The sequence below is a fragment of the Salmo salar genome, chromosome 09 (genome assembly GCF_965601325.2).
Source record: "Salmo salar chromosome 09, fSalSal1, whole genome shotgun sequence".
In the NCBI taxonomy this organism is placed as follows: Eukaryota; Metazoa; Chordata; class Actinopteri; order Salmoniformes; family Salmonidae; genus Salmo; species Salmo salar.
The window spans coordinates 86,457,922-86,482,345 of record NC_138299.1 but is presented as its reverse complement, the minus strand read 5'-3'; the positions used below and the strand labels follow the sequence as shown (position 1 = coordinate 86,482,345).

Genomic DNA, 24,424 nt, shown 5'->3' with positions numbered 1-24,424 from the left:
ATTCAGTTCTAGCTACCTAATGTGTTAATAAAATTAGCTAGACTGTTAGCTTCACTAGATATAAATACATTGGTAACATGGATCGGCCAGAAGTAACGTTTTCTTTAGCCTACATAGTATTAGCGTTTTGCTTTGTATTTACACCAAATGAATTTCGATCAGCTGGTTTCACCGTGCAAAATCTGTTTTCAGGATGGCTCGGAAGTGAAGATATTGGTTTCATTCAATATCATGTGAGGAGAACGAGCGTCACTTTACTAGTTCATTCAACTTTGCCACTTGGTAAGTCACTTAGCTAGCAGCTAACTAGCTGTCAGGGGCCTAGTGAAAAATAGCTAATGACATGCAATACCCACATTAATCACTGTCCTGTCAAGTGATCATTCATACTAACTGATTTAATTGTTGTTTTTTTACTATAGTTTAGCTCGTCTCAATTTTATCTGTGATAAGTCTGCCTAGCTAGTAGCTAGCGACATCATTCAAACATCAATTCTATTGACATTTGAGCAAACTTTCTGTTCCGTATCCAACAGGTTACTACATGGGAATGTGCATAGCTGCTCCAGAAAAGTATCTGGCCTATGTTCACTTAATAAGTGATGGCTGGAGGGCTTTCTTTACATTGTCACTGGCTCTTCAGCTCTTTAGCTGGGTGCTCGTCATCTACTGGTCTCGGCACAAATGGGGAAATCATCCAATATCAAAGAACCTTAAAGCCCATGCATTGCCCCAGTCCGGCTGGGGGGCAGTTGCCTCCTCTGTCAACACAGAATTTCGCCGCATTGACAAGTTTGCAACGGGTGCTCCTGGTGCAAGGGTTCTCATCACTGACACCTGGATCATGAAGGTCACTACCTATTATGTACATATTGCACTGCAGCAAGACACTCACTTGACAGTCACAGACTCAAGGCAACACCAGCTCTCCCCTGACTCAGCTACTCCTGTTCAGATCCTGACACTCCGGGTCGCTAGCATCAACCCCAGCGTCAAGCCCTTTGACATAAGGTACAGTAGCTAACACGTGCTATAGGTTAAGTTATAGGCTAAGCTTGCTGTTGTCCTGTCAGCTCATTTGAGAAGTAAACCGTAAACGCCAACCCCTTTCAAAACCTTAAATAGAACTACCATATTTCTTTCACATCGTAACACCTGTTTAATGCAAATATTTTTTTTCTGATGCATAATGCTGTTGTACTATGTATGTGAAATACTCTGTTCTGAATTATGCACCTGTGTAGGCTCAATTCAACAGAATATGCAGAACTGCGAGAGAAGCTGCATGCACCAATCAGGAACGCTGCCAACGTGGTCATTCACCAGACTATGAGTGACCTCTTCTTGGAAACATTCAAATCCCAGGTGGAAATGAACCAAGTCTACCAGCTGACAAGCGGACAGGTGCACCCATGTTATATTGTCTATGGGTGAACCATTTAATGTATTCAACATTAAAGGTAGACTCAGCGATATGATGCAGAAACTAAACGACACAGCGTGAAGTGAACCTGTGCACATACTGTGTGTGGTAGCCTAGTGGTTAGAGCGTTGGGCCAGTTCCCGAAAGGTTGGTTGATCTTATCCCCGAGCTGACAAGGTAAATATCTGTTGTTCTGCTCCTGAGCAAGGCAGTTATCCCACTGTTCCTTGGGTGCCGAAGACGTGGATGTCGATTAAGGCAGCCCTCTGCACCTCTCTGATTCAGAGGGGTTGGGTTAAATGTGGAAGACACATTTCAGTTGAAGGCATTGTTGTACAACTGATTTGGTATCCCCCTTTGACTGTGTGAGCGCAAAGCGCTCACCTCAATCTCCGGTGTTGCTCGTGACAACATCATTTTGCTGAGTCTACCTTTAAATGAATTCTCCCAACATGCTTGATAAATGGTCATGAAAAAATGTGTTCTGCTCAGTGTAGTAGAAACTAGAAATATCATGCCCAATATTTCTCTGCCTCTGTTCTTAGGAGCTGGAGTCCTGCATTGGTTGCATGCAGGTCCCCGCCAACACCAAACTGTTACGGCTATGCCAGGAGGAGGGTGAAGGAGAGTGCCAGCAGTGCTACTGTAGACCCATGTGGTGTCTCACCTGTATGGGCAAATGGTTTGCCAGCCGCCAGGACCAGCAGAAACCTGAGACCTGGTTGGGCAACAGAGTGCCTTGCCCCACTTGTAGGGCCAAGTTCTGCATCCTGGATGTCTGCATTGTCCCCTGATCACTCAATACTGTTTTCTTCTCAGTCAATTCTAAAGATATGCATAGGAATCTGCTGGTGGCCTGGTGCGATGTGCATCAAATTGCCCTTGTGATTACTTTTCTAATTGTGCCTTGTCTCTGTTGCATCATTAGTGCCATTACTCTGCTATGGGAAACCTTGGCATATTGTAGTTTTGTTCCAACTTTGCTCTTCATGATTTTGATTTGATCAAATATTTTCCCCAGCACAATATGGCTACAACATGAACTTTGAGCTTTGAAGCTGAGTAGATTGCTAAGTAGAGGTTAAATTTAGTCTCAGCAAAATGACATTGCCATGAGCAGCACCAAAGATATTGCGAGATGCAAGACTCGCACAGTATCTGTGCATGTGCACGTGTTCGGGTCACACTGTTAGAGTGGTAGCTACGGGACCAAAACAGCTGAGAAGTTTAGCCTCGCGAGTCAATGCTCGTAGTTTTGTGGAAATCATCCCACTATGGCGTTTACTTTGTGCACCTACGTCATATCGCTGAGTCACTTATGCCTAAATGTTTGTCTGCCCCTTGAGTTACCTTGTTGCCTTGTGTGGTTTTCAACATATTCCACTTGATCGTACTGATGAGAGTCAAATGGGGCAAAATTTAGTCGGATCTGGACAGTACGGCACAACATATCTTTACTCTGTTTTACTGTCTCTTTCAAGGGTGCTGTAATGGAAACATTTTGTTTACCTTTGTGTTATCAGTCTTTCATCGGTCTGTTATGCAATTATGGAACTTTGTCAATTAGGGCTATGAAAATATATTAAATGAAGTAGTCAGTTGATGAAATGGGGAAATCTGATGTGGTACATGGTATATAAAATTGCCATATCTAATTTCACAATAATTATGTTACCTTTATTAAAATATAGCTACCCTCTATTTGTTTTGTTTGTTGCTGAATGTCCACTGCGTGATACCACATTTCGATGAGGATTTGTCAACAGAAAATGAACTAACCTGACCTGGGAACAAAAAGGTTAAGAATTGTTGTGTGAGAATTGCCACAAAACATGTTTTTAACAATACCGAGAATGGATGACGAAATTACTGAACTACATTGATCAGTAGGCCTAGTGATCCACCATGATGGTCTTGGGTGCCTCTTTGTGGCAATCAACCGTAATGGCGCATTCACTAGGAACTTTGGGACAAATCACGACGTCAGTGATATTCAAGTCAGAAAGTCGGAGTACTAGAAAGATGCCGGAGTTTCCGACTTGGATGAACATTCAAAATGATTTTCTCAGTTGGTGCTCGTTTTTTTCGAGAGTTTCTAGTTGTCTTGAACGCACTGAAGTTGGAAGTGACAGATTTCCGAGTTCCCCGTTTTATTTGAACGCGGCACCATTTGGTTTTTGTCAACGAAATTTATAAGCACAACATGTGTTAGCGCCGCGTTTCTAACAATTTTGAACTCGGAAATGTCCGTCTTCAGTGTGTTCAAGACAACTGGGAGCTCGATTTAAAAAAACGAGCTCATACTGGGAAAAATATTTTTAACCATAGAGAATGATAGAGCCCTCTTGCGGACGAAGTGCAGTTATCAGCATGGGCAGCGCCATTGGGTCTTCCACCATTTTAATGTAGTCAACAGGGCGAGACATCCAACTTCATTGGCTAATCTCTCCTGGTGACCCTGCTGGAGTCATGTCCAATCGGGTCATCAGGAGGGATCAGCCAATCGTACAGAATACATGTTACTACTCATTGGCGCTTCCCATGCTGTCACAGATGCAAAGACGATTCAGCATTCACGTGGTACTCGGATTTAGAAAACTCTGAAATGTATGCATAACTATCTAATTCCCAATTAAGTGGGAGTTTCATGTCGAAAACTCTGGCATTTCTGTAGACCTCTAACTTTCTGACCAGAAGATCACTGACATGATTTGACCCCGTTTTTTTCAGAGGTCCCAGTTGTCATGAATGCACCAATAGACAGTTGGGCCAATGCGGTTTCTGCATTATGACGTATTAACGACACTTCAACATTCTATGTTATGCCGCGACATTTCCGACTTGCTGATTTGTTGAACGCAGCACGTGTATAACTACTACCCGTTAAAAAGTTGGACATTTCGGAGTTTCCTAGTTCCGAATAACACATGGGCGTGGCGTTAGCTCCACATTAACAGTACATGGGGAAGAAAACATTTGTCTATAAAACTGAATGTCTAGAATGAGCATTATGACGCAGTTACATGACACTACAACATTCTATGGCAGCCATGTTAGCTCCCCATTACCATTACATGGGGAATATTTAAACAATGCGATGTAACAGAATGTATAAATTAGAACAATATTCAAAATTCTAAAAGTTTGCCTAGCTCCCTAAATATATGGCTATATTTATAACTAAACCACTCACTGTTCTATCTCCTAGCTTTGTTCTATCTGTGGTTTTGTAAACAAGCGAGACAAATCCCTCCCCTTCTGTCAGGTGACAGAATAACGTGAATAACGGGCATGTTCGTTTGCACATGGCACGGTGCCCCGGAACAGCAGAGGTTGCGAAATTAGACCATTCCATTGGTCCTTAAGCGATATCTCTACACTCCATGGGCACCGGGCCATGCGAAATGAATTCTCCAATTGTTGACTGACGTCAATGAAGCGCCATTCCTTAGCTTTGGCGCGTTTACATCAAAATCAAAAGATCTCTGCTTAAAGGAAGTAGCTACAAGTCCTTCGTTCCTCTGTAAGTATAGAAGAAAATGTCTTTTCGCCACAAATCCAGACGCACCGATGCTGAATATAACGGAGATGAAAATAGGTGAGTTGTCATGAATTTGTAAGTGTAATTTAAAAATATATTTAAAAATATATTTTGCTAGTTCGCTTTCTCGCGCCAGTCTTCTCCCGCGAAATCAGGAATTGTTGCTGCTCTGGTTAGCTAGCTGGCTAACTGTTTCTAGATACATTAGCTGGAAAAGCGTATGTTTCCTATCGTGTTAAGTATGTGAACATTTATTGCGTTGCTGGCTTATGCATGTTTGACTAGTTTTGCTACGTACAGTAACGTAGTGTTTGCTTTATTTTGATCAGATGTTAGCTAGCTAAGTTTACTGCTGGATAGCTAATCAGCTAACGTTAGCTTGCTAACTTGCCTTAACTAGTTACAGTAGCTAAATAGAAAGTGTAAACCATTTGTTTATCCAACTAACGTTAGCTAGCCAGCCAACTTTATAACTAATTTCCCTCAAAATGTAGCTAGCTAATGTAACTGGTTTGAACGCAACAGCTAACTAGCTACTAACGTTAGCTTGCTAACTATATTAACGTTGGTTGGCTAGCATATTTCGCGCTCATGCATTGTATGGCGCCGAAGCAGCTATTGTACTGTGCTTGAAATATCTCATAAATAGTCAACTAGTGTGCCTACTAGTGTCTCCACTGAGTCTGTAGTGATTGACAATAATCAACTAAAACAAAGGGAACAAGGCATTTTTAATGCTGTTATAGTGTTAAGTTCTTCGGGAAAATGATGTTCTTGACAATGGTATGATCTTTCAGTCTTGTTGATCCATATATCATTGTTTCTAGGAATAGGGGCCCTTCAAGGTGGTCCAACTGCAGGAAACGGGGAGCTGATGGCAGTATGAGATCAAATGGGGACTTGGACTCGACCGGTACCAGTGATCTGAAGATTAACCCTAACCACAGACCTGTTAGGTAAGATAAGATTCAGACTGCTCACTTGGGAGTTATCAAACGAATATTTTAGGTTGATTTTCTGTTGAGCCCTTTCTTGCGTCCCAAATGGCACCCAATTCCCTACATAGTGCACTACTTTTGACCAGAGCCCTATTGTTTCTTTATAGTGCACTTTATAGGGACACGCCATTTGGGATGCAGACCTTGACAGCCATAAATGAGGTAGACTGTCCTGTGACACATGTAATTGAGCTGTAAATGAGGGAAGCGTTTGAGAACAATAGCTAGGTTGGCAGATGGTTGCTAAATGCAGATATACCACATGTATGTCACCCTGAATAATGCTGGTAAAAACAAGCAATGAAAATGTATTAAAATAGGTGGTGTTTAATGTCTTTTTCACACCATCAGCCATCTCCAATTTAAGGTGTTTTGAGACATCTTCTGGAGAGGAGGCTCATAATAACTGTACATTTCATTCCTCTTTCAGTTTTACCACTCCTGAAAGTGAAGGTCCAGTTCCCAGATGCGCGGATTGGGGGAGTGAAGTGGAGACTGACGAAAGGCGCTCAAGTGTCCGTCGTGATATGCAACGGTCAGCAGTCACTGCAGTTTCCCCTTTTAGTTAAATGTGCTTGTAAAAGCTTTCAATTGCATATGGTATTGTTTCTTTTAGTTACAGGCGGAGGATACTAACATCAGATTTTGGTCCAAGGGAACGAAAGAACTCTTCTGGAAGGTATATTTCAAAATTGATGTCTCATACTGTGTTTTGCATGAGAGCCTAGTCCCAGATTTTTGTGGTCTTGCCAACTCCATTGCTCGCTCATTGTCAAGCCAAACAAACAATGTGCATGACAAGGAGTTGGCATGATAGCACAGACAGACTGGCACTCAGACTACATCCATTCATTGCATTTCATTCATTAAGCTGTTTCCTGTTTCTTCAGCTCAGAGTCCAGAGACTCTCCTGTCCCTGGTGAGGTCATGGAGGAGGACGAGGAAGTCCTGATGAGGAGGCAGAAACAGATCACCTACGGGAAGAACACACTCGCCTACGACAGATATATCAAGGAAGTACCCAAGTGAGTAAAATAGTGTTGGTTTTCATTCAGCTACCACCCTAATAGATCAAAGCTAATATTACCCCATTTGTTTCCATTGTTTTGCCAGGCACTTGAGGCAGCCGGGAGTTCATCCTAAGACTCCCAACAAGTTTAAGAAGTACAGCCGGCGCTCATGGGACCAGCAGATTAAGCTGTGGAAGGTGAAGATTCACGCGTGGGATCCCCCAGCCCTGGAAGGCAGTGAGCTGCAGGCCATGTAAGCCCCTCAAATATCCTGCCATTTAAAACGATCGAGTAAAAAAAATATATTGAACTTGAACTTTATATATTGAACTTTATACTCCCTTTGCTATAGTCCTTCAATTGTAAGCACAAGTTGTTTTCCTAAAATTGGATTTTGGAAATGTGTTAAAGCCATCCTGTCGGATTTTTTTTTATCTAGCTAGTCTCTGGGTATATCCTGGTGGCTTACTCAAACCAAGTTTGTTTCATCTATCATTTAGAGAGGAGGTTGACTTGGACGATGTCATGGATATTGAGCTGGACTTCCCTGAGCTGGATTCAGACTCAAGCGCACAGCCTCTTAAAGTCAGCAAGGCCTCTTCGTCTCAACCGGTTTGTTCTTTAACCAGTCTTGGCATGTTTGAAGACAACTATTGGTCCATGTTCAAAAGCAATTTTGTGAAGCTCTGTTGGACTCTTACCAAACACAATTGGAGTGACTTTGTGCTGCATTTTGTCAGTATAAAACTAATCTTCATTTTTTTTTTTTTTTATGTTGTAGGAATCCTGCCAAGGAACTCCCAGCAAGATGATGAAAATAGATGCATCAGTTGATCTTGACATGGCCTAACTGTTGTGTATTGAAAGACAATCCATGGTTATCACCCCAGAAGGGAAAAAAATGATTGAATGCTTAATTAAAATTCCAGGATAAATTCATGATAGATTAAGTTCAAGTCAGTGACCTGAATTGTATATAGTTACAATTTTCTTACGTTGTGCTGTGAATGCTTGCATTTCATAATTGTTAATGCCTTTATATGTTAAGAAAACAAATTTATTGTGAGCAGTTGGGAGTGTGTAAATTTGACTGCGTTTAGACAGGCAGTCCAAATCAGATCTTGTTTTCTTCTCTATCAGATCAGCTCTGAAAAAGGTCTGATGTGGTTGGTAAAATGACCAATTAGAAAAAAATATCAAAATTGGGCTGCCTGTGTAAACTGTTTTGAAATACAATGTTGTACTGTATTTTGAAGGGTTATGTTGACATTGGGATTTGTATAGGCAGTTTTTAAAAATTAAACAAATGAGAAGTTATGCTTCAAGGTTATTTTAGTCTATGATCAGTTTTCTGTATATGCATTCTTAGCGTTCTGCCTGGCTGTAGCTGAGAAATGTATATGTTTTTCATAGTACATTAATGCTTACTACTTAAGAGAACATTTCGTTTATAATCGGTAGCTGTGATTGATAAATTGTGTAGGTCGGAAGCATGGATGAGCAATAGATATATCTGGACGAGCGCCATAGCTCCGCCCCGTATTAGGCATAACAACAAGGGACGCTCTCTTTTCATTGGCTGTTTGTATCTCATGACGGTTACCTAGCTTTGAGCTAGCAATGCTATTCGTGGACCAAGCCCGCTACTTTCGTGAGCACTAGGATTAAAACTCAAAATAGGATTGGCTAAATTACTAACAGTTGACTGCTGTAATCCTCACAGCAAGTGTTGATGTGAAACACGGAAGTATTCAAGTACAAATGTGATGTATTACCTTTAACGGTAGCTAGCAACAATGGATGCTAATTTCCTGTTTTGCCATAGCTTGTTAACTAGAAAATATTAGCTTTCTAGCTCGAGTCGTGGCAAGCAACTTGGAGTAAAAAGTAATGTTGATACATTAACTTGCCGACGCTAGGTGTCAAGAAGAGGAAGCAGATTTACGAGCCAGCTAAATGGGGTTCTCTTACTGGGCCTTTACGTCGGATACTGATTTCACAGGTATTGTGTTATTGCCGTTTTATTATGGCAGTAAATCGCCTATACTTTTCAGATGGCCAACGCGTCAGCTACCATGTTAGGGTGTGTGTCACTGTGGGATAGAGTTGCTATGAATCTCACTAGAGTTTGGCAATGACAAGCAACTGTGAAATCGTTTTCAAATAGACACCTGTACTAGTTATGTGAACGGTGGCTATTTTTGCTTTGCTATACGATAGTCCACTATCAGCGACCGCACATATGGAGTATTTGGTGTATATTTGGTGGCGACAGCTTGTAAAGGAATACTATCAGAAAACATCAGCAGGCGAGCTTGACCTCATCCCTAAAGTTTAAGAGCTAGACGTGACCTGAATATGAAATCTAAAGAGGGTGATCATGTTACCTTGAGTAACGTTAAAGTGCTGTTTCCTGGAAATGTGTTCATTTATTCTGACTATAAGGGCATTTAATAACTTTGTTTCCAACAGCAATGTGAGCCATTTTGGGGAAGACCTCTGAATGCTGCGTCCTGTTTGATATGGCTCAGATTTTATGTACCCACCAGGAGACCCAGAATGGGACCGCTCTGGAAGTAGAGGGGCAGGGAGGTTTGGACAAGGCAGGAGGTAACCTTCTCTGTTCCCTAACGTCTACACTGACATTGTGAATAAGTAGTTTATTGTTACTTCGTGTTCTGTTTCAGAATAGAAACACTGTTGCGTGGTTTGATACTACTCTTTGTCTCCATCCAGATAAAACAGAGACATCCCCTGTGAATGAGAACCCAGAACCCTTTTCTTCTGAAGATGAACAGGTAAGTGACTAACATTCTCAATGAAATATTTTGTGGTAAGTCGATGTAAATTTTTTTTAAAAAAAAAGTAAGTTATGATTTTATTATTGACCATTCTCTGAACCATCTTATTTCAGAAGAGACTAAATACTTTGTCAGATGATGACTTTCTTTCAAAGGACAAGCTTGATGGTATGGGCAACGCCTTCTTTGTTACTGTTTTGATAGTTAACACCTGAGCTATGTAATTAGAAACAAATTGATAAGAGGACCATGCTGTTTGTGTGGCATTACAGTAGCACTATACTCCTGTCATCTTCAGCTTCTTGGTCCCAGAGTTGCCCCTTCACCAAGTCTCTGCAGAAGGCGGAGGCCCTGCTGAGGACTCGCTTCAACCCCAGCCTGAGGTGGCTACTGAGGCAGAAAAGTGATGATATGTGGGAATTTGAGAACCGGGATAACTTTGTAGCGTGCCAGAACCTCACCTCTCAGTCGTCTAGCAGGCTGCAGCGGCTAGACCAGGGCATGCTGGGTCTCAGTCCACAGTGCCAAGTGTTGCGGGGGCCACGGACAGGCCAGCTGCAGAGTTGCGTCAGGTGCCTCGCTACAGAGGGCAGTTTCTACCACCACCCTCCAGCCGCTACCCTCAGCCAGCACTATGGGCAGCTGCAGTACCTACTGGAACAGCGGGCTCAGCTCCTTTTCCTCCATGAGTATGCTCGGCGCACCAGAATCACCACTGTGTACGTTGACAAACTGACGAGCCTGCTGGAGCGGGAGCTAGGTTTGTTGATGGACAGGAGTCGAGTCCTGGAGCGACCAAACTCTGCCTGGAGCTTTGGGATGGGAGCCCTGTGCCAGGAACTACGTATCCACGTGAGCCATTGGGATGCTCTATGTGCCAAAGCCCAGTCTGACGTCTGGCTGAGAACTGTTCTGTTCCAGAGGACAGAGACCCTTGCTGTCATGCGGCAGACACTGAGAGTGCTGGGACTGCAGGCCCTGGTTCTGATGGAACGTTGTATCTATACAGCCCTCTCCGCTGTGGCCTCAGCTCAGCTGGCCAGGGTGCCTAGAGACGCCTTAGAGGACCTGCTGGCTGGGGCAGAGGTCTTTAACCAGGTACTGGAGGAGCAGAGAGTCCAGCATAGAGGCTCGCGGTGGAGGACTCAGACCCTACAGCTGTCTGACTGGCCTGGGCTGTCTAGTAGGCAGCCCACCCGGAGGGGTAGCTTTCCTGCACCGTTCCCAGTGGTTGAACTGATGAGGATACTGGCAGAGCATAGGGGGCAGATCGCGGCAGAGCAGCTGTACCAATGGGCTTCCCAACAGAGCTTCCTCCACTCCCAGGCCCTGCACACTGGAGCCCCAGCCCCTACGTGGGAGAAATTAGAACTGTTATTCCCACTGCTTTCCCCTCTACACCCATCAGAGCCCAGTCCTGATGGGCTCACACTGGATAACCTCCCTGGGCCCTCTTCAGATGAATCCAGGTTGGGAAAGCCCTGTCCCTGGTCCTCTGATCTCCCCTTTACAGCCTTCATCCGTCAGGACCGAAAGTCTCTAGAGATTCTCTTCCAGGCCCTGGTGTCCTCCACAGACCTGCTGGTTCCACACATCCCCAACAGACCCAGGCCGGAGTGGACCAACAACCCAGAACATTCTCCCAGGTGCTGTGAGGGAGAGTCCTCACCCACAGATGAGGCCAGGCAAGAGATAAAGAGACCCAAGTCAGTCCAGTCTGGGGCCTGTGTGGAGCTCTTTGGTCATTACAGGACAATGCTGTGGAGGGAGTTTGGCAAAGCCGTCATCCAGCGCTTCCACCAGCCACCAAAGAGAGACCCTTTGGGCAGTGTTAACCAGTGGAACGACCAGATGGTTTTCCAGCTTGTGATGTGGCTCAACCATGGCTGTAGAGGAGGTAACAAATGCTGCCTGTTTTTAATCAGTTGATGTGTGACTGTCACACTTTCAATAAATAATAGTTGAATGCCTTGCAGAGCTCGTCCCTGAGGAGTGTAGAGGAGTGGTTGATGACTTCAGCTTACAGCTCCTGTCCAACACTGCTTTTAGGCACTGGGATGAGGGTCAGTTTCTGTGTTTAAAACATCCTTAATCCAGTGTAATTTGACACCCATCTGCATCATGTAGTTATAGTAATATAACAACACAATGTTTTTGGTTTCTGTTAAGGTATTGCCTCTAATCTTTGTGTGTGTTTTTTTTCTCTCTTGCAGTGATGTGTGCATCACTGGGCTCAGGACTGAAAGATAAATGTCTTCCAGGAGTTGAGCGTGAGAACTGCATGGTGATGACATGTACAATGGAGAGACTCCTGCAGCTGTCCCCTCCACTCCTCACAGTGCTGCAGTGTCTTCAAACTTCAGCCCACCTGGTCCAAGGTAACCCTTATATCATCCCACCTGGTCCAAGGTAACCCCTATATCAGCCCACCTGGTCCAAGGTAACCCCTATATCAGCCCACCTGGTCCAAGGTAACCCCTATATCCATATGATTTAAATGCTTATTAATCTGGAAATCACCTCCAAATATCCCTAGGTCATTCTCCTTCTCTACCTCTTAAACATTCTACCAGGCCACACGGTAGTCATCTTGCTTTTCATAATTCATCAGGTGACAGTAATGCTCGGACTATGAGGTCCCTTCACATAGGATCGCTGAGCAGAGCGGTGGCATCCGTCCGATCCTCTACCTTCTGGGTCATGAGAAAGGCCTACCAGTTCCTTTCCTCCTGGTCCCTCAACAAGTTCCTGCTCGTCACCCTAGGAGACCTCAAGGTGAGGATTCACTCTGACATGCTTCCCAAATGGCTTCCTACATAGTGCACTACTTTGAACTAGAGCTCTGGTCTAAAGCAGTGCACTATATAGGGAATAGGGTGACATCTGGGACACACTTCTTCTATTTCCCTATTGAATATATGTTGGCCTTGCTTCAGGTGGTCTCCATCTTGTCTTTAGTGAGAAATCCTATGTTGACATTGAGGGATGCACCTACATAAGTGTGTTCTGTGCTTTAAGGTGCTGAGAGCATCAGTGGTGAGGCTACTGCAGCATGTGGAGGCCCTGAGTGTGAATGAAAATCATTATCTCCTCAAGCTGCTGGCTGCACAGCTTACTCAGGGAGTCACAGATCTACAGGTGAGGGACAACATAATGGTTGATCTCCTGTTAATTTCTAGACCAATGTTCCACTTGTCTTCTCTTATAACCGATTAGAGTTTATTACTCAAATAAACTCAGTTCTATTATGTCTGCATTGTTGAAGGTATTCTCTGAACTGGTGCTCAGAATCTTCTCCATGGACTGTAAGAGGATGTCTGAGGAGATCTTTTTGCAGACCATGCCCTCAGCAAAGCACTGGAGAGTGAACTATAAAACAGGTAAATTACAGACTGATGGAACTGAAATATCCTATATTCTAAACATGAGAAACATGTCCACTATTTGAGTTTTTGTTCTGTTGTACTTTGTGTATGGCGCCAATGTAATTGATACTTGTTTTTTTTCCTTCATCTTATTGTATCTGCAGAGTTCCCCAGCAGCCCTAGTGATTACGCTGCTACTGCAGCTCAGAGTGTAATAGGACAGGTACTGGAGGGGGTGCAGCCCCTGCCTGAGGAGGCTCGGATCCCCGCCCTGACAGAGGCCATGACGGCCTTCATGGAGGCCTGGATGGAGCACATCCTCAAGCAGAAGATCAAGTTCAGGTATGTGTACAGTATTCTCTGATTTTAGATTAGCAAATACAACCGTGCTGAATACCATAGAAATACAATTACTAGAATGGGCATAGAATCTCTGACTTGGGAAGCCCATACTAGTGATTCTATTTCTGTGATTATACTGATTATCATTACTGTTCTCCTAACATGGCACTAGTAAGGGGAGTGATAGACACACCCACTCACCAACCATTCTGTTCCTCTCTCTCTCTGTCTCTCTCTCTCTCTCTCTGCAGTATCCAGGGGGCTCTACAGCTGAAGCAAGACTTTGACCTGATCCGGAACCTGATACGCTCAGAGGAATACAGCCTGTCAGAGGAGATCCACCAGAGGCTGCTCTCCCTCCGGGTCTTCCACCAGGTGGACAACGCCATCGTGTGCCTGCTGCAGCAGCCCATGGCCAAGCCCTACATGCCTTCGCGGGGCTGGGAGCCCTTCAGACGCTGCTGTAAGTGTCCACCAGGGGGGGTGCCTTCATCATTGATAACATGATGTTTAGTTCAATCCCATCATAGTGGAATTATAAAAGTAAGCCACACAGGCAAGTCAGACGTACCACAACACTTTACAGCATTGTATTTGGCCTGTTTCTCCTGTTGACAATCATGTGATTCCTACCCGTCAGGTCCAAGTAGTGCCAATATGGTGGACCAATCGTCTAGCAGTCTGAATAACTTTGAAAGCATGGACCTCCAGTCTGCGTGTCAACAGGCCCTGGCCCAGGCAGAGGGCTCTATGAGCCCTGATCTGCTGGCCTCCACCCCGCAGGAGTCCTACCTGGTCGTGGCACAGCAAGAGTGGCTGGACCTGCGCATACACAATGGAAACCGCTGGAAGCTCCCTGGGCTGCAGTGCCTGACAAGGTCAGAGCCCTAACCCTCAGGTATTCTATCTAGAAACTCATTCCTCCTCCAGACCAGACACTGGAAATTAACAGCCTTTTGGCCTAAAGGCTGTCCTACACGGCTGCTCATCTGGAAGCCATTTTGCTCGTTGAATTAATAAATGTGTCAATGCGCTAGGGCCAGACAGCAAAATGATGGATGGTTAGTTTACTAGGTTATGAAGTTACTAGGAACATTTGGATGTTACATTTCCTAGGACTTCATCTGAACAAATCAAAGCCATGTCAATAGACTATTATGGAAGTTATTTATGTTATCATTAGCTACAAAAGGTACAAAGCAATAACGTTACTGAAAAGTATTTTTGTTTCTTTTCAAAACAAAATTTCAAATATTGTGTGTATCCATGGCATGTGCATATACTTGAACATATTTTTGTAAATCCGTGCTGATGAAGTAATGGAAAGTAAAGATTTGTTTTTCATCTCTGGCTCCTGAGGGGTTTGTTTTGTTTACTTTTTAACCTCAGAAAAGGAAACATCTGGTCATACAATAGATGATCATGGTTGATCTATAGATGGTAAACCCTCTCATAGTAAGATTACAGAATTATCGACATAATACATTGATGATGATGATACATTACAATATAGCAACATCAAGAAGTGCATTTGATGCAAAAAAAAACATTTACAGTTGATAAGCTGAAGTAGTGAGAACTTGGACTACCTGGCACCCATGACTAGAATTACAATCAGGGCGACAAGGAGACCACAGGCTAAGATGGTGGCCAAGACTGCCCACACGAAGGTGGATTTGGATTGGTCACACAGGGAGCTCCTCATGGCTTGTCTGGCCCTGCGTGCCCGTGAGCGGTCCTGGGGTGGGTACCTGGCCATGTTAATGCATTCCATGCCCAAGGACTTGATCAGGCACGCACGGTGGTGGCTGAGCTGGTCGAAGGTGTGTTTCCCGTGGTACCTGCCCATTCCACTTTGACCTGTAGGGGTTCAGAGAGCAGCAAGTGAGGTCATTATAAGATAGGATATTAGACAAGGAAAATTCACTAATGTGCTGGCCAAAACTATTAAAATACTTGAGTTGGTTATCGGTCTTACCTACGCCGCCAAAAGGAAGGGAGTTGAGCACGTAGTGCATTATGACATCATTGACTACCACCCCGCCGCTGCTGGTCTCAGCAATCATTCGCTTTATCACCTCATTGGCAAAAATACAAACAAGAATAATATAGTCTGTGTGATCCTCCACACTCTCCTAATATGGAGTCCTATTGTTTCAACGGTAGTAGCTTACCTTCTTGTCAGAGGAAAAAACATACAGCGCTAAGGGCTTCTCTTTCCCATTGATGAAGCGAATTGCATCACCCACATCACCAACAGTCACTATCGGCAACAGAGGTCCGAAGATCTCGTCCTGCATAAGTCTGGTGTGAGGAGACACATCCGTTACCACTGTGGGAGCTGGAGGAGCAGATGGGGAAAAGGTCATTGTTATTGACAGACACACAGGAAGGTCACAGGGACGGTACAGTCAGTTACATCGGCACATCACAGCACTGACAAAAGTTCATCCCAGAATTGATTCAATATGGATTTGTATACCCATTGCACAAATAAAGAAGCTTGGCATGAGTCCAGCCAACCATCTCCCCCATAAGGATTCTCCCTACCAATATAACACTGCGATGGGTCGCTCTCTCCCCCTAGTGCCACACTGCACCCCTCCAGCAGACCCATCACTCGACTAAAGTGGCGCAGGTTGATGATGCGACCGTAGTCTGGGGAAGATTTGGGGTCCGGGCCGTAGAACTCCTGGAATTGTCAAAAGACAAGGATTAAATGCTTTCTAAAACATGGATTAAGTGCTGTCTAAAATGAGGATTAGATGCTGTCTAAAATGAGGATTAGATGCTGTCTAAAAAGAAGATGCTGTCTAAAACCATACAGTGTAATAGACAGATATAGAACCCTGATATATTGTCCATGGTAAAAGACTACTCTGCTGGGTGAAGACAGATCTGGAACAGACCTGTAGTGTATTCCGGATGCCCTCCACCACTTTGTTCTGAATGCTGGGCTCACACAGGATGTAGTCAGGGGCGATGCACGTCTGCCCAACGTTGAAAAACTTTCCCCATGTGATTCGGCTATAAAAACAAACAAATGACGTAGCAAGACATGTCTATATGAGCCATGTGACTATGGATAAAATGGGTTGCTGAGCAACGGTGTGAACTAGCAAATAGCTGTTACCGGCAGGCCACGATGAGGTCACAGTCCTTGTCAATGTAACAGGGGCTCTTGCCCCCTAGCTCCAGGGTGACAGGGGTCAGGTGTTTGGCCGCGGCCTCCATCACCACTTTCCCCACTGTGCTGTTCCCAGTGTAGAAGATGTGGTCGAATCGCTGCCTCAGCAACTCCTGGGTCTCTGAAACTCCACCTGTCACCACAGGATATAACTCCTGACAGGGAAAATAACCCAACATTAAAGTGATAGTTTACCCCAAAACCACAAATTTAGATTTTTTTGTTATTACTGATACAAGGTTAGCAAAATGTAAGACCTTGTCCAGATATTGAGGGAGCAGTGCTTTGAGGAGACTGGCTGAGTGCTCACTCAACTCAGAGGGTTTCACCACTGCTGCATTCCCTGTAGAGGAAGCATGAACAGCGTGTGAGAGGGTTGCTGAGAGAAAGTTAGAAAATGAAATATGCATCCATTACAGGATCAATGAGTTAGCCAGGTAACTTGACTAAATATTGGTATATAACCTTGTATTTTTAAAGATAAGCTTGAATTGGACATGGTCTAGTTGACTCAACAACCAAAAACACATCTCTAAGTTTAACTTCATTAATGAGCCAGCAAATAAGTGGTTATTACTGGTTGTTTATCAACGTTAGGTGGCTAACTCATTGATCCTGCTTTGTAGTAAACCCCTCTGCTCCGCTTGTAGTGGGAACATTTTAAGGAATTTAATTCAACTAGGGCCTGGGGTATATACCAGCTGCGATGGCCCCGATCAGGGGCTGCAGAGTGAGGGCCCAGGGGTAGTTCCATGCCCCGATGATGAGCACCACTCCCAGGGGTTCAGGCAGGATGTACACCTGGTCTGTTAAGGTCATGATGTTCTTCTCCACATGGCGAGGGGCAGCCCACTGAGACAGCTTCCCCACCGCCAGGCTGATCTCATTCTCCAGACCAATCAGCTCAGAGAGGGCTGTGTCATACTGGCTCTGTAAAACGACAGGGCAGTGATGTCTGTCTGTATCGAGGCTATATGGATCGTTATTATTCACTTATCAACACACTCTGTGCCTGGATTAGTCATTAAAATTAAGTCGGTGGTTGGACTTTGCTAATATGGTAAGGGGTATCTCCCTCTTTTTTCCCTCAAAGTTATGAAAACTCAGACATTCATTTTGTTACTTTTATGATTTGTGAAGCATCTATATAGGTCTTATAAATGCATAACGATTTACGAAGGCTTTATTACGTCTAAAAAGCTTGGTGTATATCTATATGCCCTTTGTTGATACATTTGAGTGTACAAAACATTTCGAATACCTGCTCTTTCCATGACATAGACTGACCAGGTGAATCCAGGTGAAAGCTATGATCCCTTATTGATGTCAATTCACTTCAATCAGTGTATAGGAAATGGAGACAGGTTAAAGAAGGATTTTTAAGCCTTGAGACAATTGAGACATGGGTTGTATATGTGTGCCATTCCGAGGGTGAATGGGAAAAACAAAATAATTAAGTGCAATTGAACGGGTTATGGTAGTAGGTGCCAGGCGCAACGGTTTGGTCAAGAACTGCAACGCTGCTGGGTTTTTCACACTCAACAGTTTCCCGTGTGTATCAAGAATGGCCCACCACCCAAAGGACATTGAGCGAACTTGGCACAACTGTAGGAAGCATTGGAGTCAACATGGGCCAGCATCCCTGTGGAACGCTTTCGACACCTTGCAACTCAATATTAGGAAGGTGTTCTTATTATTTTGTACACTCAGTGTATGTCTATTTATCAAATATTTTTTTCAATGACTTCCAAACTCTCACCCTGTTGAGGTCCTGCTTGAGCGCTATGGCAATCTCTCCTTGTCTTTCTGTGATCAGCCTCTGAAGGGACTTTAACTGTTGAACTCTGAACTTCAGGGGTTGGGACCTCCCTGTGAGAAAAGCATCCCTGGCAAAGTCCACAGTCTGCTTCTCCATGTGTACGTCCATCTATCACAGACACCTGTAGCCCACAACCATAATCACAATGAGAAAGACGCTAAAATATGCACACCTACAGCAATAGACCTAATCCTTTTGGTTTGAAAATGTCCTAAAATATACTACATTTACTGTGATATGCCTGACCAACTAATCAAATCCAACTTTATTAAAAGTGCTTTTCAACATCATAATAATGCTATTTTTCTGATAGGCAGAGGGTTGAAAATTGAGCACAACATAGGGTAAAGTGCAATACTTACATGTGAATGAAAGCAGTAGCCTACACAAATCCTAATGTTGCATGTTGTGCTGTCATCAAACCCATAAATATAGAGATGGTCTGTAAAGAAATGTAAATCCCAAATCTATTCACTGTTCGATGAGTACTACAAAGGCTGCTGCATATCTATTGAGAGGAAGTTGTTATATAGGCTACCCAGGGTCATATAAAATCATTACCCAGTTCTAGTGAATATTCAATCAAATTGTATTAGTCACATACAACAGGTGTAGCCCTTACAGTGAAAAGCTTACTTACGAGCCCCTAACCAACAACGCAGTTGAAAAAAAATAGGGATAAGTAATAAAAGTAACAGGTAATTAAATTGCAGCAGTAAAATAACAATAGCGAGACTATATACAGGTGGGTACCTTTACAGAGTCAATGTGCGGGGGCACCGGTTAGTTGAGGCAATATGTGAGTCACAAAAGAGCAGGACTCTACTAAAGCCTCGGGCTCACCGGACACTGCCTCTGATCCCCCCCGACCTAGGCAAGGTCATGGCGGCGATCATTAAGTCCGAACAGACTGTGCTGGCTAAGGTGGAGTCACTATCCACTGACCTATCCGCACAAATAGCCATTCTTGCCACCGAGGTCAACACAAAGATCGACTCCGTTAAAGACGACTTGGCGAAACATGACACCCGTCTGAATAGCTTGGAAGGCGGTGCAAATACTTACTCCGACAAAGTGGTGACACTGGAAGAGGAAATCACCCAGACTGGCTGCCTTAAGCAATCTTCGTGAGGTTCAACTCATTCCGTTACATATTTGCTGACAGTACATTTCGTTCTGATTCATTAACAGAAAATTATATATAGTCCATCCCAGCTTCCGTGAAGTCTTATCACTTCTGCAGATTATCATTAACCAGGGAGGGGGCAGAAACACATCGTTTTACTTTTCAACAGTAATGTGTTCATATCCAAGACTTGTGTGAAGATACATTTTTTTATTTAAATGTTAATTCATTAACTTTCATTTTATTTTACTCTTGAAAACCTTAATTGCACAATATCAAAACACCCTGTACTGTATGAGGTTCGTGATTGGACTTGGACTGCTACATATATGGCAAAGTTATAAAAGAATGATCAAGTTCTAGGGTATAATAACCTGACGCTTCTATGGAAGCTTCTTCCTGATACCTACCTCACTGACGTAACTTTGGGTGACACCGTGGACAATTGCCAGTTATTTTTACCGCTTGAGATATCAGAGGCAGCCTGTTAGTTTAATCATTACCTTAGCTCTCTAATAATTAGCACGTGCCATTGGGGGCATCAGTACCACTATAAGAATCTGGCCTTGCTGGACAATCCCAACATCATACCAGGAACCAGTGCTGGTCCACGGAGCAGAGGTTGAGAAACTCTGAGCTAGACTGTCTGTAGTCTCTTCAAAGCAGCTGTGAAGAGACTTGACTGGCTGCCTTAAGCAATCTTCGTGAGGTTCAACTCATTCCGTTACATATTTGCTGACAGTACATTTCGTTCTGATTCATTAACAGAAAATTATATATAGTCCATCCCTGCTTCCGTGAAGTCTTATCACTTCTGCAGATTCTTATTAACCAGGGAGGGGGCAGAAACACATCGTTTTACTTTTCAACAGTAATGTGTTCATATCCAAGACTTGTGTGAAGATACATTTTTTTATTTAAATGTTAATTCATTAACTTTCATTTTATTTTACTCTTGAAAACCTTAATTGCACAATATCAAAACACCCTGTACTGTATGAGGTTCGTGATTGGACTTGGACTGCTACATATATGGCAAAGTTATAAAAGAATGATCAAGTTCTAGGGTATAATAACCTGACGCTTCTATGGAAGCTTCTTCCTGATACCTACCTCACTGACGTAACTTTGGGTGATACCGTGGACAATTGCCAGTTATTTTTACCGCTTGAGATATCAGAGGCAGCCTGTTAGTTTAATCATTACCTTAGCTCTCTAATAATTAGCACGTGCCATTGGGGGCATCAGTACCACTATAAGAATCTGGCCTTGCTGGACAATCCCAACATCATACCAGGAACCAGTGCTGGTCCACGGAGCAGAGGTTGAGAAACTCTGAGCTAGACTGTCTGTAGTCTCTTCAAAGCAGCTGTGAAGAGACTTGACTGGCTGCCTTAAGCAATCGTTGGGAGGTCCAACTCATTCTGTTGCATATTTGCTGACAGTACATTTCGTTAGGATTTATTGACAGAAAATTCTATATCGTCCATCCCTGCTTCCATCAAATCAAATCAAAAGTATTTATAAAGCCCTTCTTACATCAGCTGATGTCATAAAGTGCTGTACAGAAACCCAGCCTAAAACCCCAAACAGCAAGCAATGCAGGTTTAGAAGCATAAACATTGCTTCCATGAAGTCTTATCACTTCTGCAAATTCAGATAAACCAGGGGAGGGGGAGGAAGCAATCTTCATTACTTGGTGTTCTAGTCCAACATACCACAGTACATTTGTTTTCAGTTTGGATATTGGTTTGATATTTGGAGTTTGTTAATAAATACCTCTTCGACAGAAGGTCCTAGGATGATTAGGGTGATATATCTAGAATCAGATGACGCTAGAGAGCAAGGTACAGCCTTTTTTTTCTTCTCTGTTCCGTTTTCAAAAAGTGACTTCAAATTGGTTTCAATGGGAGAATATTATGCATGGGGGACTGTCTTAAAGGGGCTGTCTTAAAAGTGCAATCAGCAAAACCTGGTGTTTACAGAAAAACTTTTTTTTGTCTCAATTAAATGATCTAGAGATCTTAAACCAACTTTATGTTTTTCCCCACAACAATTACATTTAAAAATGTTAACCTGTTTATATTTCATGGATTTTATATAAAAATATGAACTCAAAAAGAATAAATGGTGAGCAGCAAAATGTGAAGATGCATTTTCTCGGTGCTCCTGTCCAGGGCTAACAATTTACTATGAATACTTCACCAACATCTCCCCTACCATGTTAATTTTGTAACATTTTTGGCCTTTTGATTGTGAAATATCAAAACAACCACGGCCACGAGTCACAAAAGAGCAGGCCTCTACTAAAGCCTCGGGCTCACCGGACATGGGATGGGGGGGGGAGACCCAGACCCAGACCCAGACCCAGACCCAGACCTAGCCATGGTAATGGCGGTGATCATTAAGTTGAACAGACTGTGCTGGCTAAGGTGGAGTCACTATCCACTGACCTATCCGCACAAATAGCCATTCTCGCCACCGAGGTCAACACAAAGATCGACTCCGTTAAAGACGACTTGGCGAAACGTGACACTCGTCTGAATAGCTTGGAAGGCGGTGCAAATACTTACTCCGACAAAGTGGTGACACTGGAAGAGCAAGTCACCCGGCTTTCATCAGATGTCGTCAAACTAACTTCCAAGGTCGAAGACCTCGAGAATAGACAGCGCCTGGGGAACGGTCACATTTTTGGCGTGAGAGAGGAACTTGAGTCCGTAGGTGGATTGCGGCCTACCCTCTCCATAGCTAAATTGCAATTGGAAATTCCCGACCTTGATTACGCCCCACTCTTGACCGTGCGCACAGAAGCCTTCGAGTCTGCACTGAAGAATGGGGAGCTGCCCAGACCCAGCGTAGTTAAATTCCACTACCTTCAGAAGGAGAATGTCTTCCGAGTGACTCCCATCACCTACGACGGCCAGAATATTCACATTTACCCGGACTACACGGTGGCAGTCATGAAGAAGAGGTCAGCCTTCAACGAGGTGAGGGGGCTCCTACACTGCTGTCTGGGCACCAAGTTCAGCATTCTTTACCCAGCTGTACTGAAGATCACTATTCCCAAAGGACCACGTGTATTATTCTTTACTATTTGACTGGTTGGTCCGCCTTGGCGCTTAGTGGCAGCTGGCACGGGAGCGCAGGTTGTATAGCCGAGCGAACACTGCAGGACGGTTATTAATTACCATGCGTTTGGCAGTCATTTTTCGATGTTCTGGCTTGTTAGGATGTTCACCAGAGAGTTACATTTATTCCATTTTTGAATTATACTGGGTTTGTTTTCCTATTTACTTATTTCAATGTTTTTATATATATATTTTTTTTCCGTTAGTCATCAAGTGGATGGGGTTGGTGGGGGGCACTGATAAGGGAATTTATATGTTTAAGGTAATGACTAAAGAATTCCACCCTGAAACGTAATTATTAGATTATGTAACATGTATTATGAATAATTAGACAAACGTAACTATTAGATTATGTAACATGTATAATGAATAATTCAAGTTAGAAACTTAAGTCCAATTGTAATGGCTGTCGTAGGAGAGAGAGGACCAAGGCGCAGCGGGTTGCGTGCTCATCATTATAATTTATTAAATAAACGTGAACACGGAAAACAAGAAAACAAAGAACGAAAGACCGACAGTTTCACAGGCTACAATAATAACAGCAGTGCGAAATACAACTACCCACAAACTACAAACAAAACACCTATATATAGGACTCTCAATCAGAGGCAACTAAAAACACCTGCCTCCAATTGAGAGTCCAACACCCAATTACCTAGACATAGAAATACAAAGTACTAGAAATAACATAGAAATACAGAAAAACATAGAACATAACCCAAAACCCGGAAATAATAAAACAAACACCCTTCTAATCAAACCACCACCCCGAACCAACCAAAACAAATACCCTCTGCCACGTCCTGACCAAACTACAATACAAATAATACATAAATACTGATCAGGACGTGACACCAATAAGGTTTGGTCGAGACCAGTAAGGGAGAGAAATGTGTGTGTGTGACTAAGAAAATACAGAGGACAATTAAACTATTCACGACCTGACCTGGTTGGAACTCTAAGAAACTTACAACAGGAAAGGGAGTCCTGTCAAGGTCCCTCTAATCTCGGGAGGATAGAACTGCCAGCCTGGTAGTGATAAACGTACTTTCCAAGTGATACTTACGTACTTTCTAAGATGGCATAGCAGTCAGACGTCCTTTGTCCTCCTCTTGTCGTGTCCCGTGTATATATATTTACATCTTTTCTTCGCATATCTTTTAATATATTTAAAAAAAAATCAACCTCAAAACACTCCTCCTCTGTTCCTCTGGTGATGTAGAGGTGAATCCAGGCCCTGCAGTGCCTAGCTCCACTCCTATTCCCCAAGCGCTCTCTTTTGATGACTTCTGTAACCGTAATAGCCTTGGTTTCATACATGTTGACATTAGAAGCCTCCTCCGTAAATTTGTTTTATTCACTGCTTTAGCACACTCTGCCAACCCGGATGTCCAAGCTGTGTCTGAATCCTGGTTTAGGAAGCCCACCAAAAACTCTGAAATCTTCATCCCTAACTACAACATTTTCAGACAAGATAGAACGGCCAAAGGGGGCGGTGTTGCAATCTACTGCAGAGATAGCCTGCAGAGTTCTGTCCTACTATCCACGTCTGTACCCAAACAATTTGAACTTCTACTTTTAAAAATCCATCTCTCTAAAAACAAGTCTCTCACCGTTGCCGCCTGCTATAGACCACCCTCTGCCCCCAGCTGTGCTCTGGACACCATATGTGAACTGATTGCCC

General features: G+C 43.5%; 4 protein-coding genes across 13 annotated transcripts; 3 read left to right on the top strand and 1 right to left on the bottom strand.

Moving 5' to 3' along the window:
* On the top strand, positions 1–3,124 carry tmem129 (transmembrane protein 129, E3 ubiquitin protein ligase). The gene is given in 4 exon segments (NM_001173774.1): positions 1–282; positions 537–1,011; positions 1,245–1,404; positions 1,969–3,124. Coding segments are annotated over 4 exon segments (1,089 nt in total). The 5' UTR covers positions 1–77; the 3' UTR covers positions 2,218–3,124.
* A 1,598-nt stretch (positions 3,125–4,722) lies between these two features.
* Positions 4,723–8,289, top strand: slbp (stem-loop histone mRNA binding protein). 4 transcript variants are annotated; one of them, XM_014212672.3, is made up of 8 exons: positions 4,723–5,021; positions 5,792–5,920; positions 6,393–6,497; positions 6,585–6,641; positions 6,853–6,987; positions 7,076–7,225; positions 7,473–7,584; positions 7,754–8,289. In XM_014212672.3, exons 1-8 carry the CDS (start codon positions 4,963–4,965, stop codon positions 7,820–7,822), a joined length of 816 nt encoding a protein of 271 aa, XP_014068147.1. In that variant the 5' UTR covers positions 4,723–4,962; the 3' UTR covers positions 7,823–8,289. The 4 variants fall into 4 exon arrangements, with proteins under 4 accessions (XP_014068147.1, NP_001265953.1, XP_045579277.1 ...); NM_001279024.2 differs by having other exon boundaries at positions 4,874–5,021; positions 6,579–6,641; positions 7,754–8,286; XM_045723321.2 differs by lacking the exon at positions 4,723–5,021 and adding an exon at positions 5,112–5,203.
* A 116-nt stretch (positions 8,290–8,405) lies between these two features.
* On the top strand, positions 8,406–14,824 carry ccdc142 (coiled-coil domain containing 142). Of its 2 annotated transcripts, none has more exons than XM_014212766.3 (13): positions 8,406–8,974; positions 9,522–9,582; positions 9,709–9,770; positions 9,887–9,941; positions 10,072–11,670; positions 11,750–11,836; positions 11,987–12,151; positions 12,385–12,548; positions 12,792–12,911; positions 13,039–13,153; positions 13,303–13,480; positions 13,732–13,943; positions 14,121–14,824. In XM_014212766.3, the coding sequence occupies exons 5-13, from the start codon at positions 10,185–10,187 to the stop codon at positions 14,369–14,371; spliced, it is 2,778 nt and encodes a 925-aa protein (XP_014068241.3). In that variant the 5' UTR covers positions 8,406–8,974; positions 9,522–9,582; positions 9,709–9,770; positions 9,887–9,941; positions 10,072–10,184; the 3' UTR covers positions 14,372–14,824. The 2 variants fall into 2 exon arrangements, with proteins under 2 accessions (XP_014068241.3, XP_045580024.2); XM_045724068.2 differs by having other exon boundaries at positions 9,445–9,582.
* al3a2 (Fatty aldehyde dehydrogenase) lies at positions 14,634–19,848 on the bottom strand. Of its 6 annotated transcripts, none has more exons than XM_014212661.3 (11): positions 19,552–19,760; positions 18,849–18,928; positions 18,427–18,607; positions 17,366–17,597; positions 16,925–17,010; positions 16,614–16,822; positions 16,390–16,507; positions 16,031–16,172; positions 15,655–15,821; positions 15,459–15,558; positions 14,634–15,340 (listed from the first exon to the last, which is right to left on the bottom strand). In XM_014212661.3, the coding sequence occupies exons 3-11, from the start codon at positions 18,592–18,594 to the stop codon at positions 15,066–15,068; spliced, it is 1,497 nt and encodes a 498-aa protein (XP_014068136.1). In that variant the 5' UTR covers positions 18,595–18,607; positions 18,849–18,928; positions 19,552–19,760; the 3' UTR covers positions 14,634–15,065. The 6 variants fall into 6 exon arrangements, with proteins under 6 accessions (XP_014068136.1, XP_045579216.1, XP_014068137.1 ...); XM_045723260.2 differs by lacking the exon at positions 19,552–19,760 and adding an exon at positions 19,432–19,449; XM_014212662.3 differs by lacking the exon at positions 19,552–19,760 and adding an exon at positions 19,240–19,411.
* Between the last annotated feature and the right edge of the window lie 4,576 nt (positions 19,849–24,424).

What these genes read in the sequence shown, in the direction of transcription:
- slbp (NM_001279024.2), top strand. Translation starts at nt 4,963, where the DNA reads ATGTCTTTTCGCCACAAATCCAGACGCACCGATGCTGAATATAACGGA. An exon ending in CCTAACCACAGACCTGTTAG is followed by an intron (nt 5,921 to 6,392) that starts GTAAGATAAGAT and finishes TTCCTCTTTCAG; the next exon opens with TTTTACCACTCCTGAAAGTG. An exon ending in GGCAGTGAGCTGCAGGCCAT is followed by an intron (nt 7,226 to 7,472) that starts GTAAGCCCCTCA and finishes TCTATCATTTAG; the next exon opens with AGAGGAGGTTGACTTGGACG.
- ccdc142 (XM_045724068.2), top strand. Translation starts at nt 9,495, where the DNA reads ATGGCTCAGATTTTATGTACCCACCAGGAGACCCAGAATGGGACCGCT. An exon ending in TTCAGCCCACCTGGTCCAAG is followed by an intron (nt 12,152 to 12,384) that starts GTAACCCTTATA and finishes ATAATTCATCAG; the next exon opens with GTGACAGTAATGCTCGGACT. An exon ending in TCACCCTAGGAGACCTCAAG is followed by an intron (nt 12,549 to 12,791) that starts GTGAGGATTCAC and finishes CTGTGCTTTAAG; the next exon opens with GTGCTGAGAGCATCAGTGGT.
- al3a2 (XM_014212659.3), bottom strand. Translation starts at nt 18,594, where the DNA reads ATGGACGTACACATGGAGAAGCAGACTGTGGACTTTGCCAGGGATGCT. An exon ending in GACCTCATCGTGGCCTGCCG is followed by an intron (nt 16,508 to 16,613) that starts GTAACAGCTATT and finishes TTGTTTTTATAG; the next exon opens with CCGAATCACATGGGGAAAGT. An exon ending in GCATCCGGAATACACTACAG is followed by an intron (nt 16,173 to 16,389) that starts GTCTGTTCCAGA and finishes TGACAATTCCAG; the next exon opens with GAGTTCTACGGCCCGGACCC.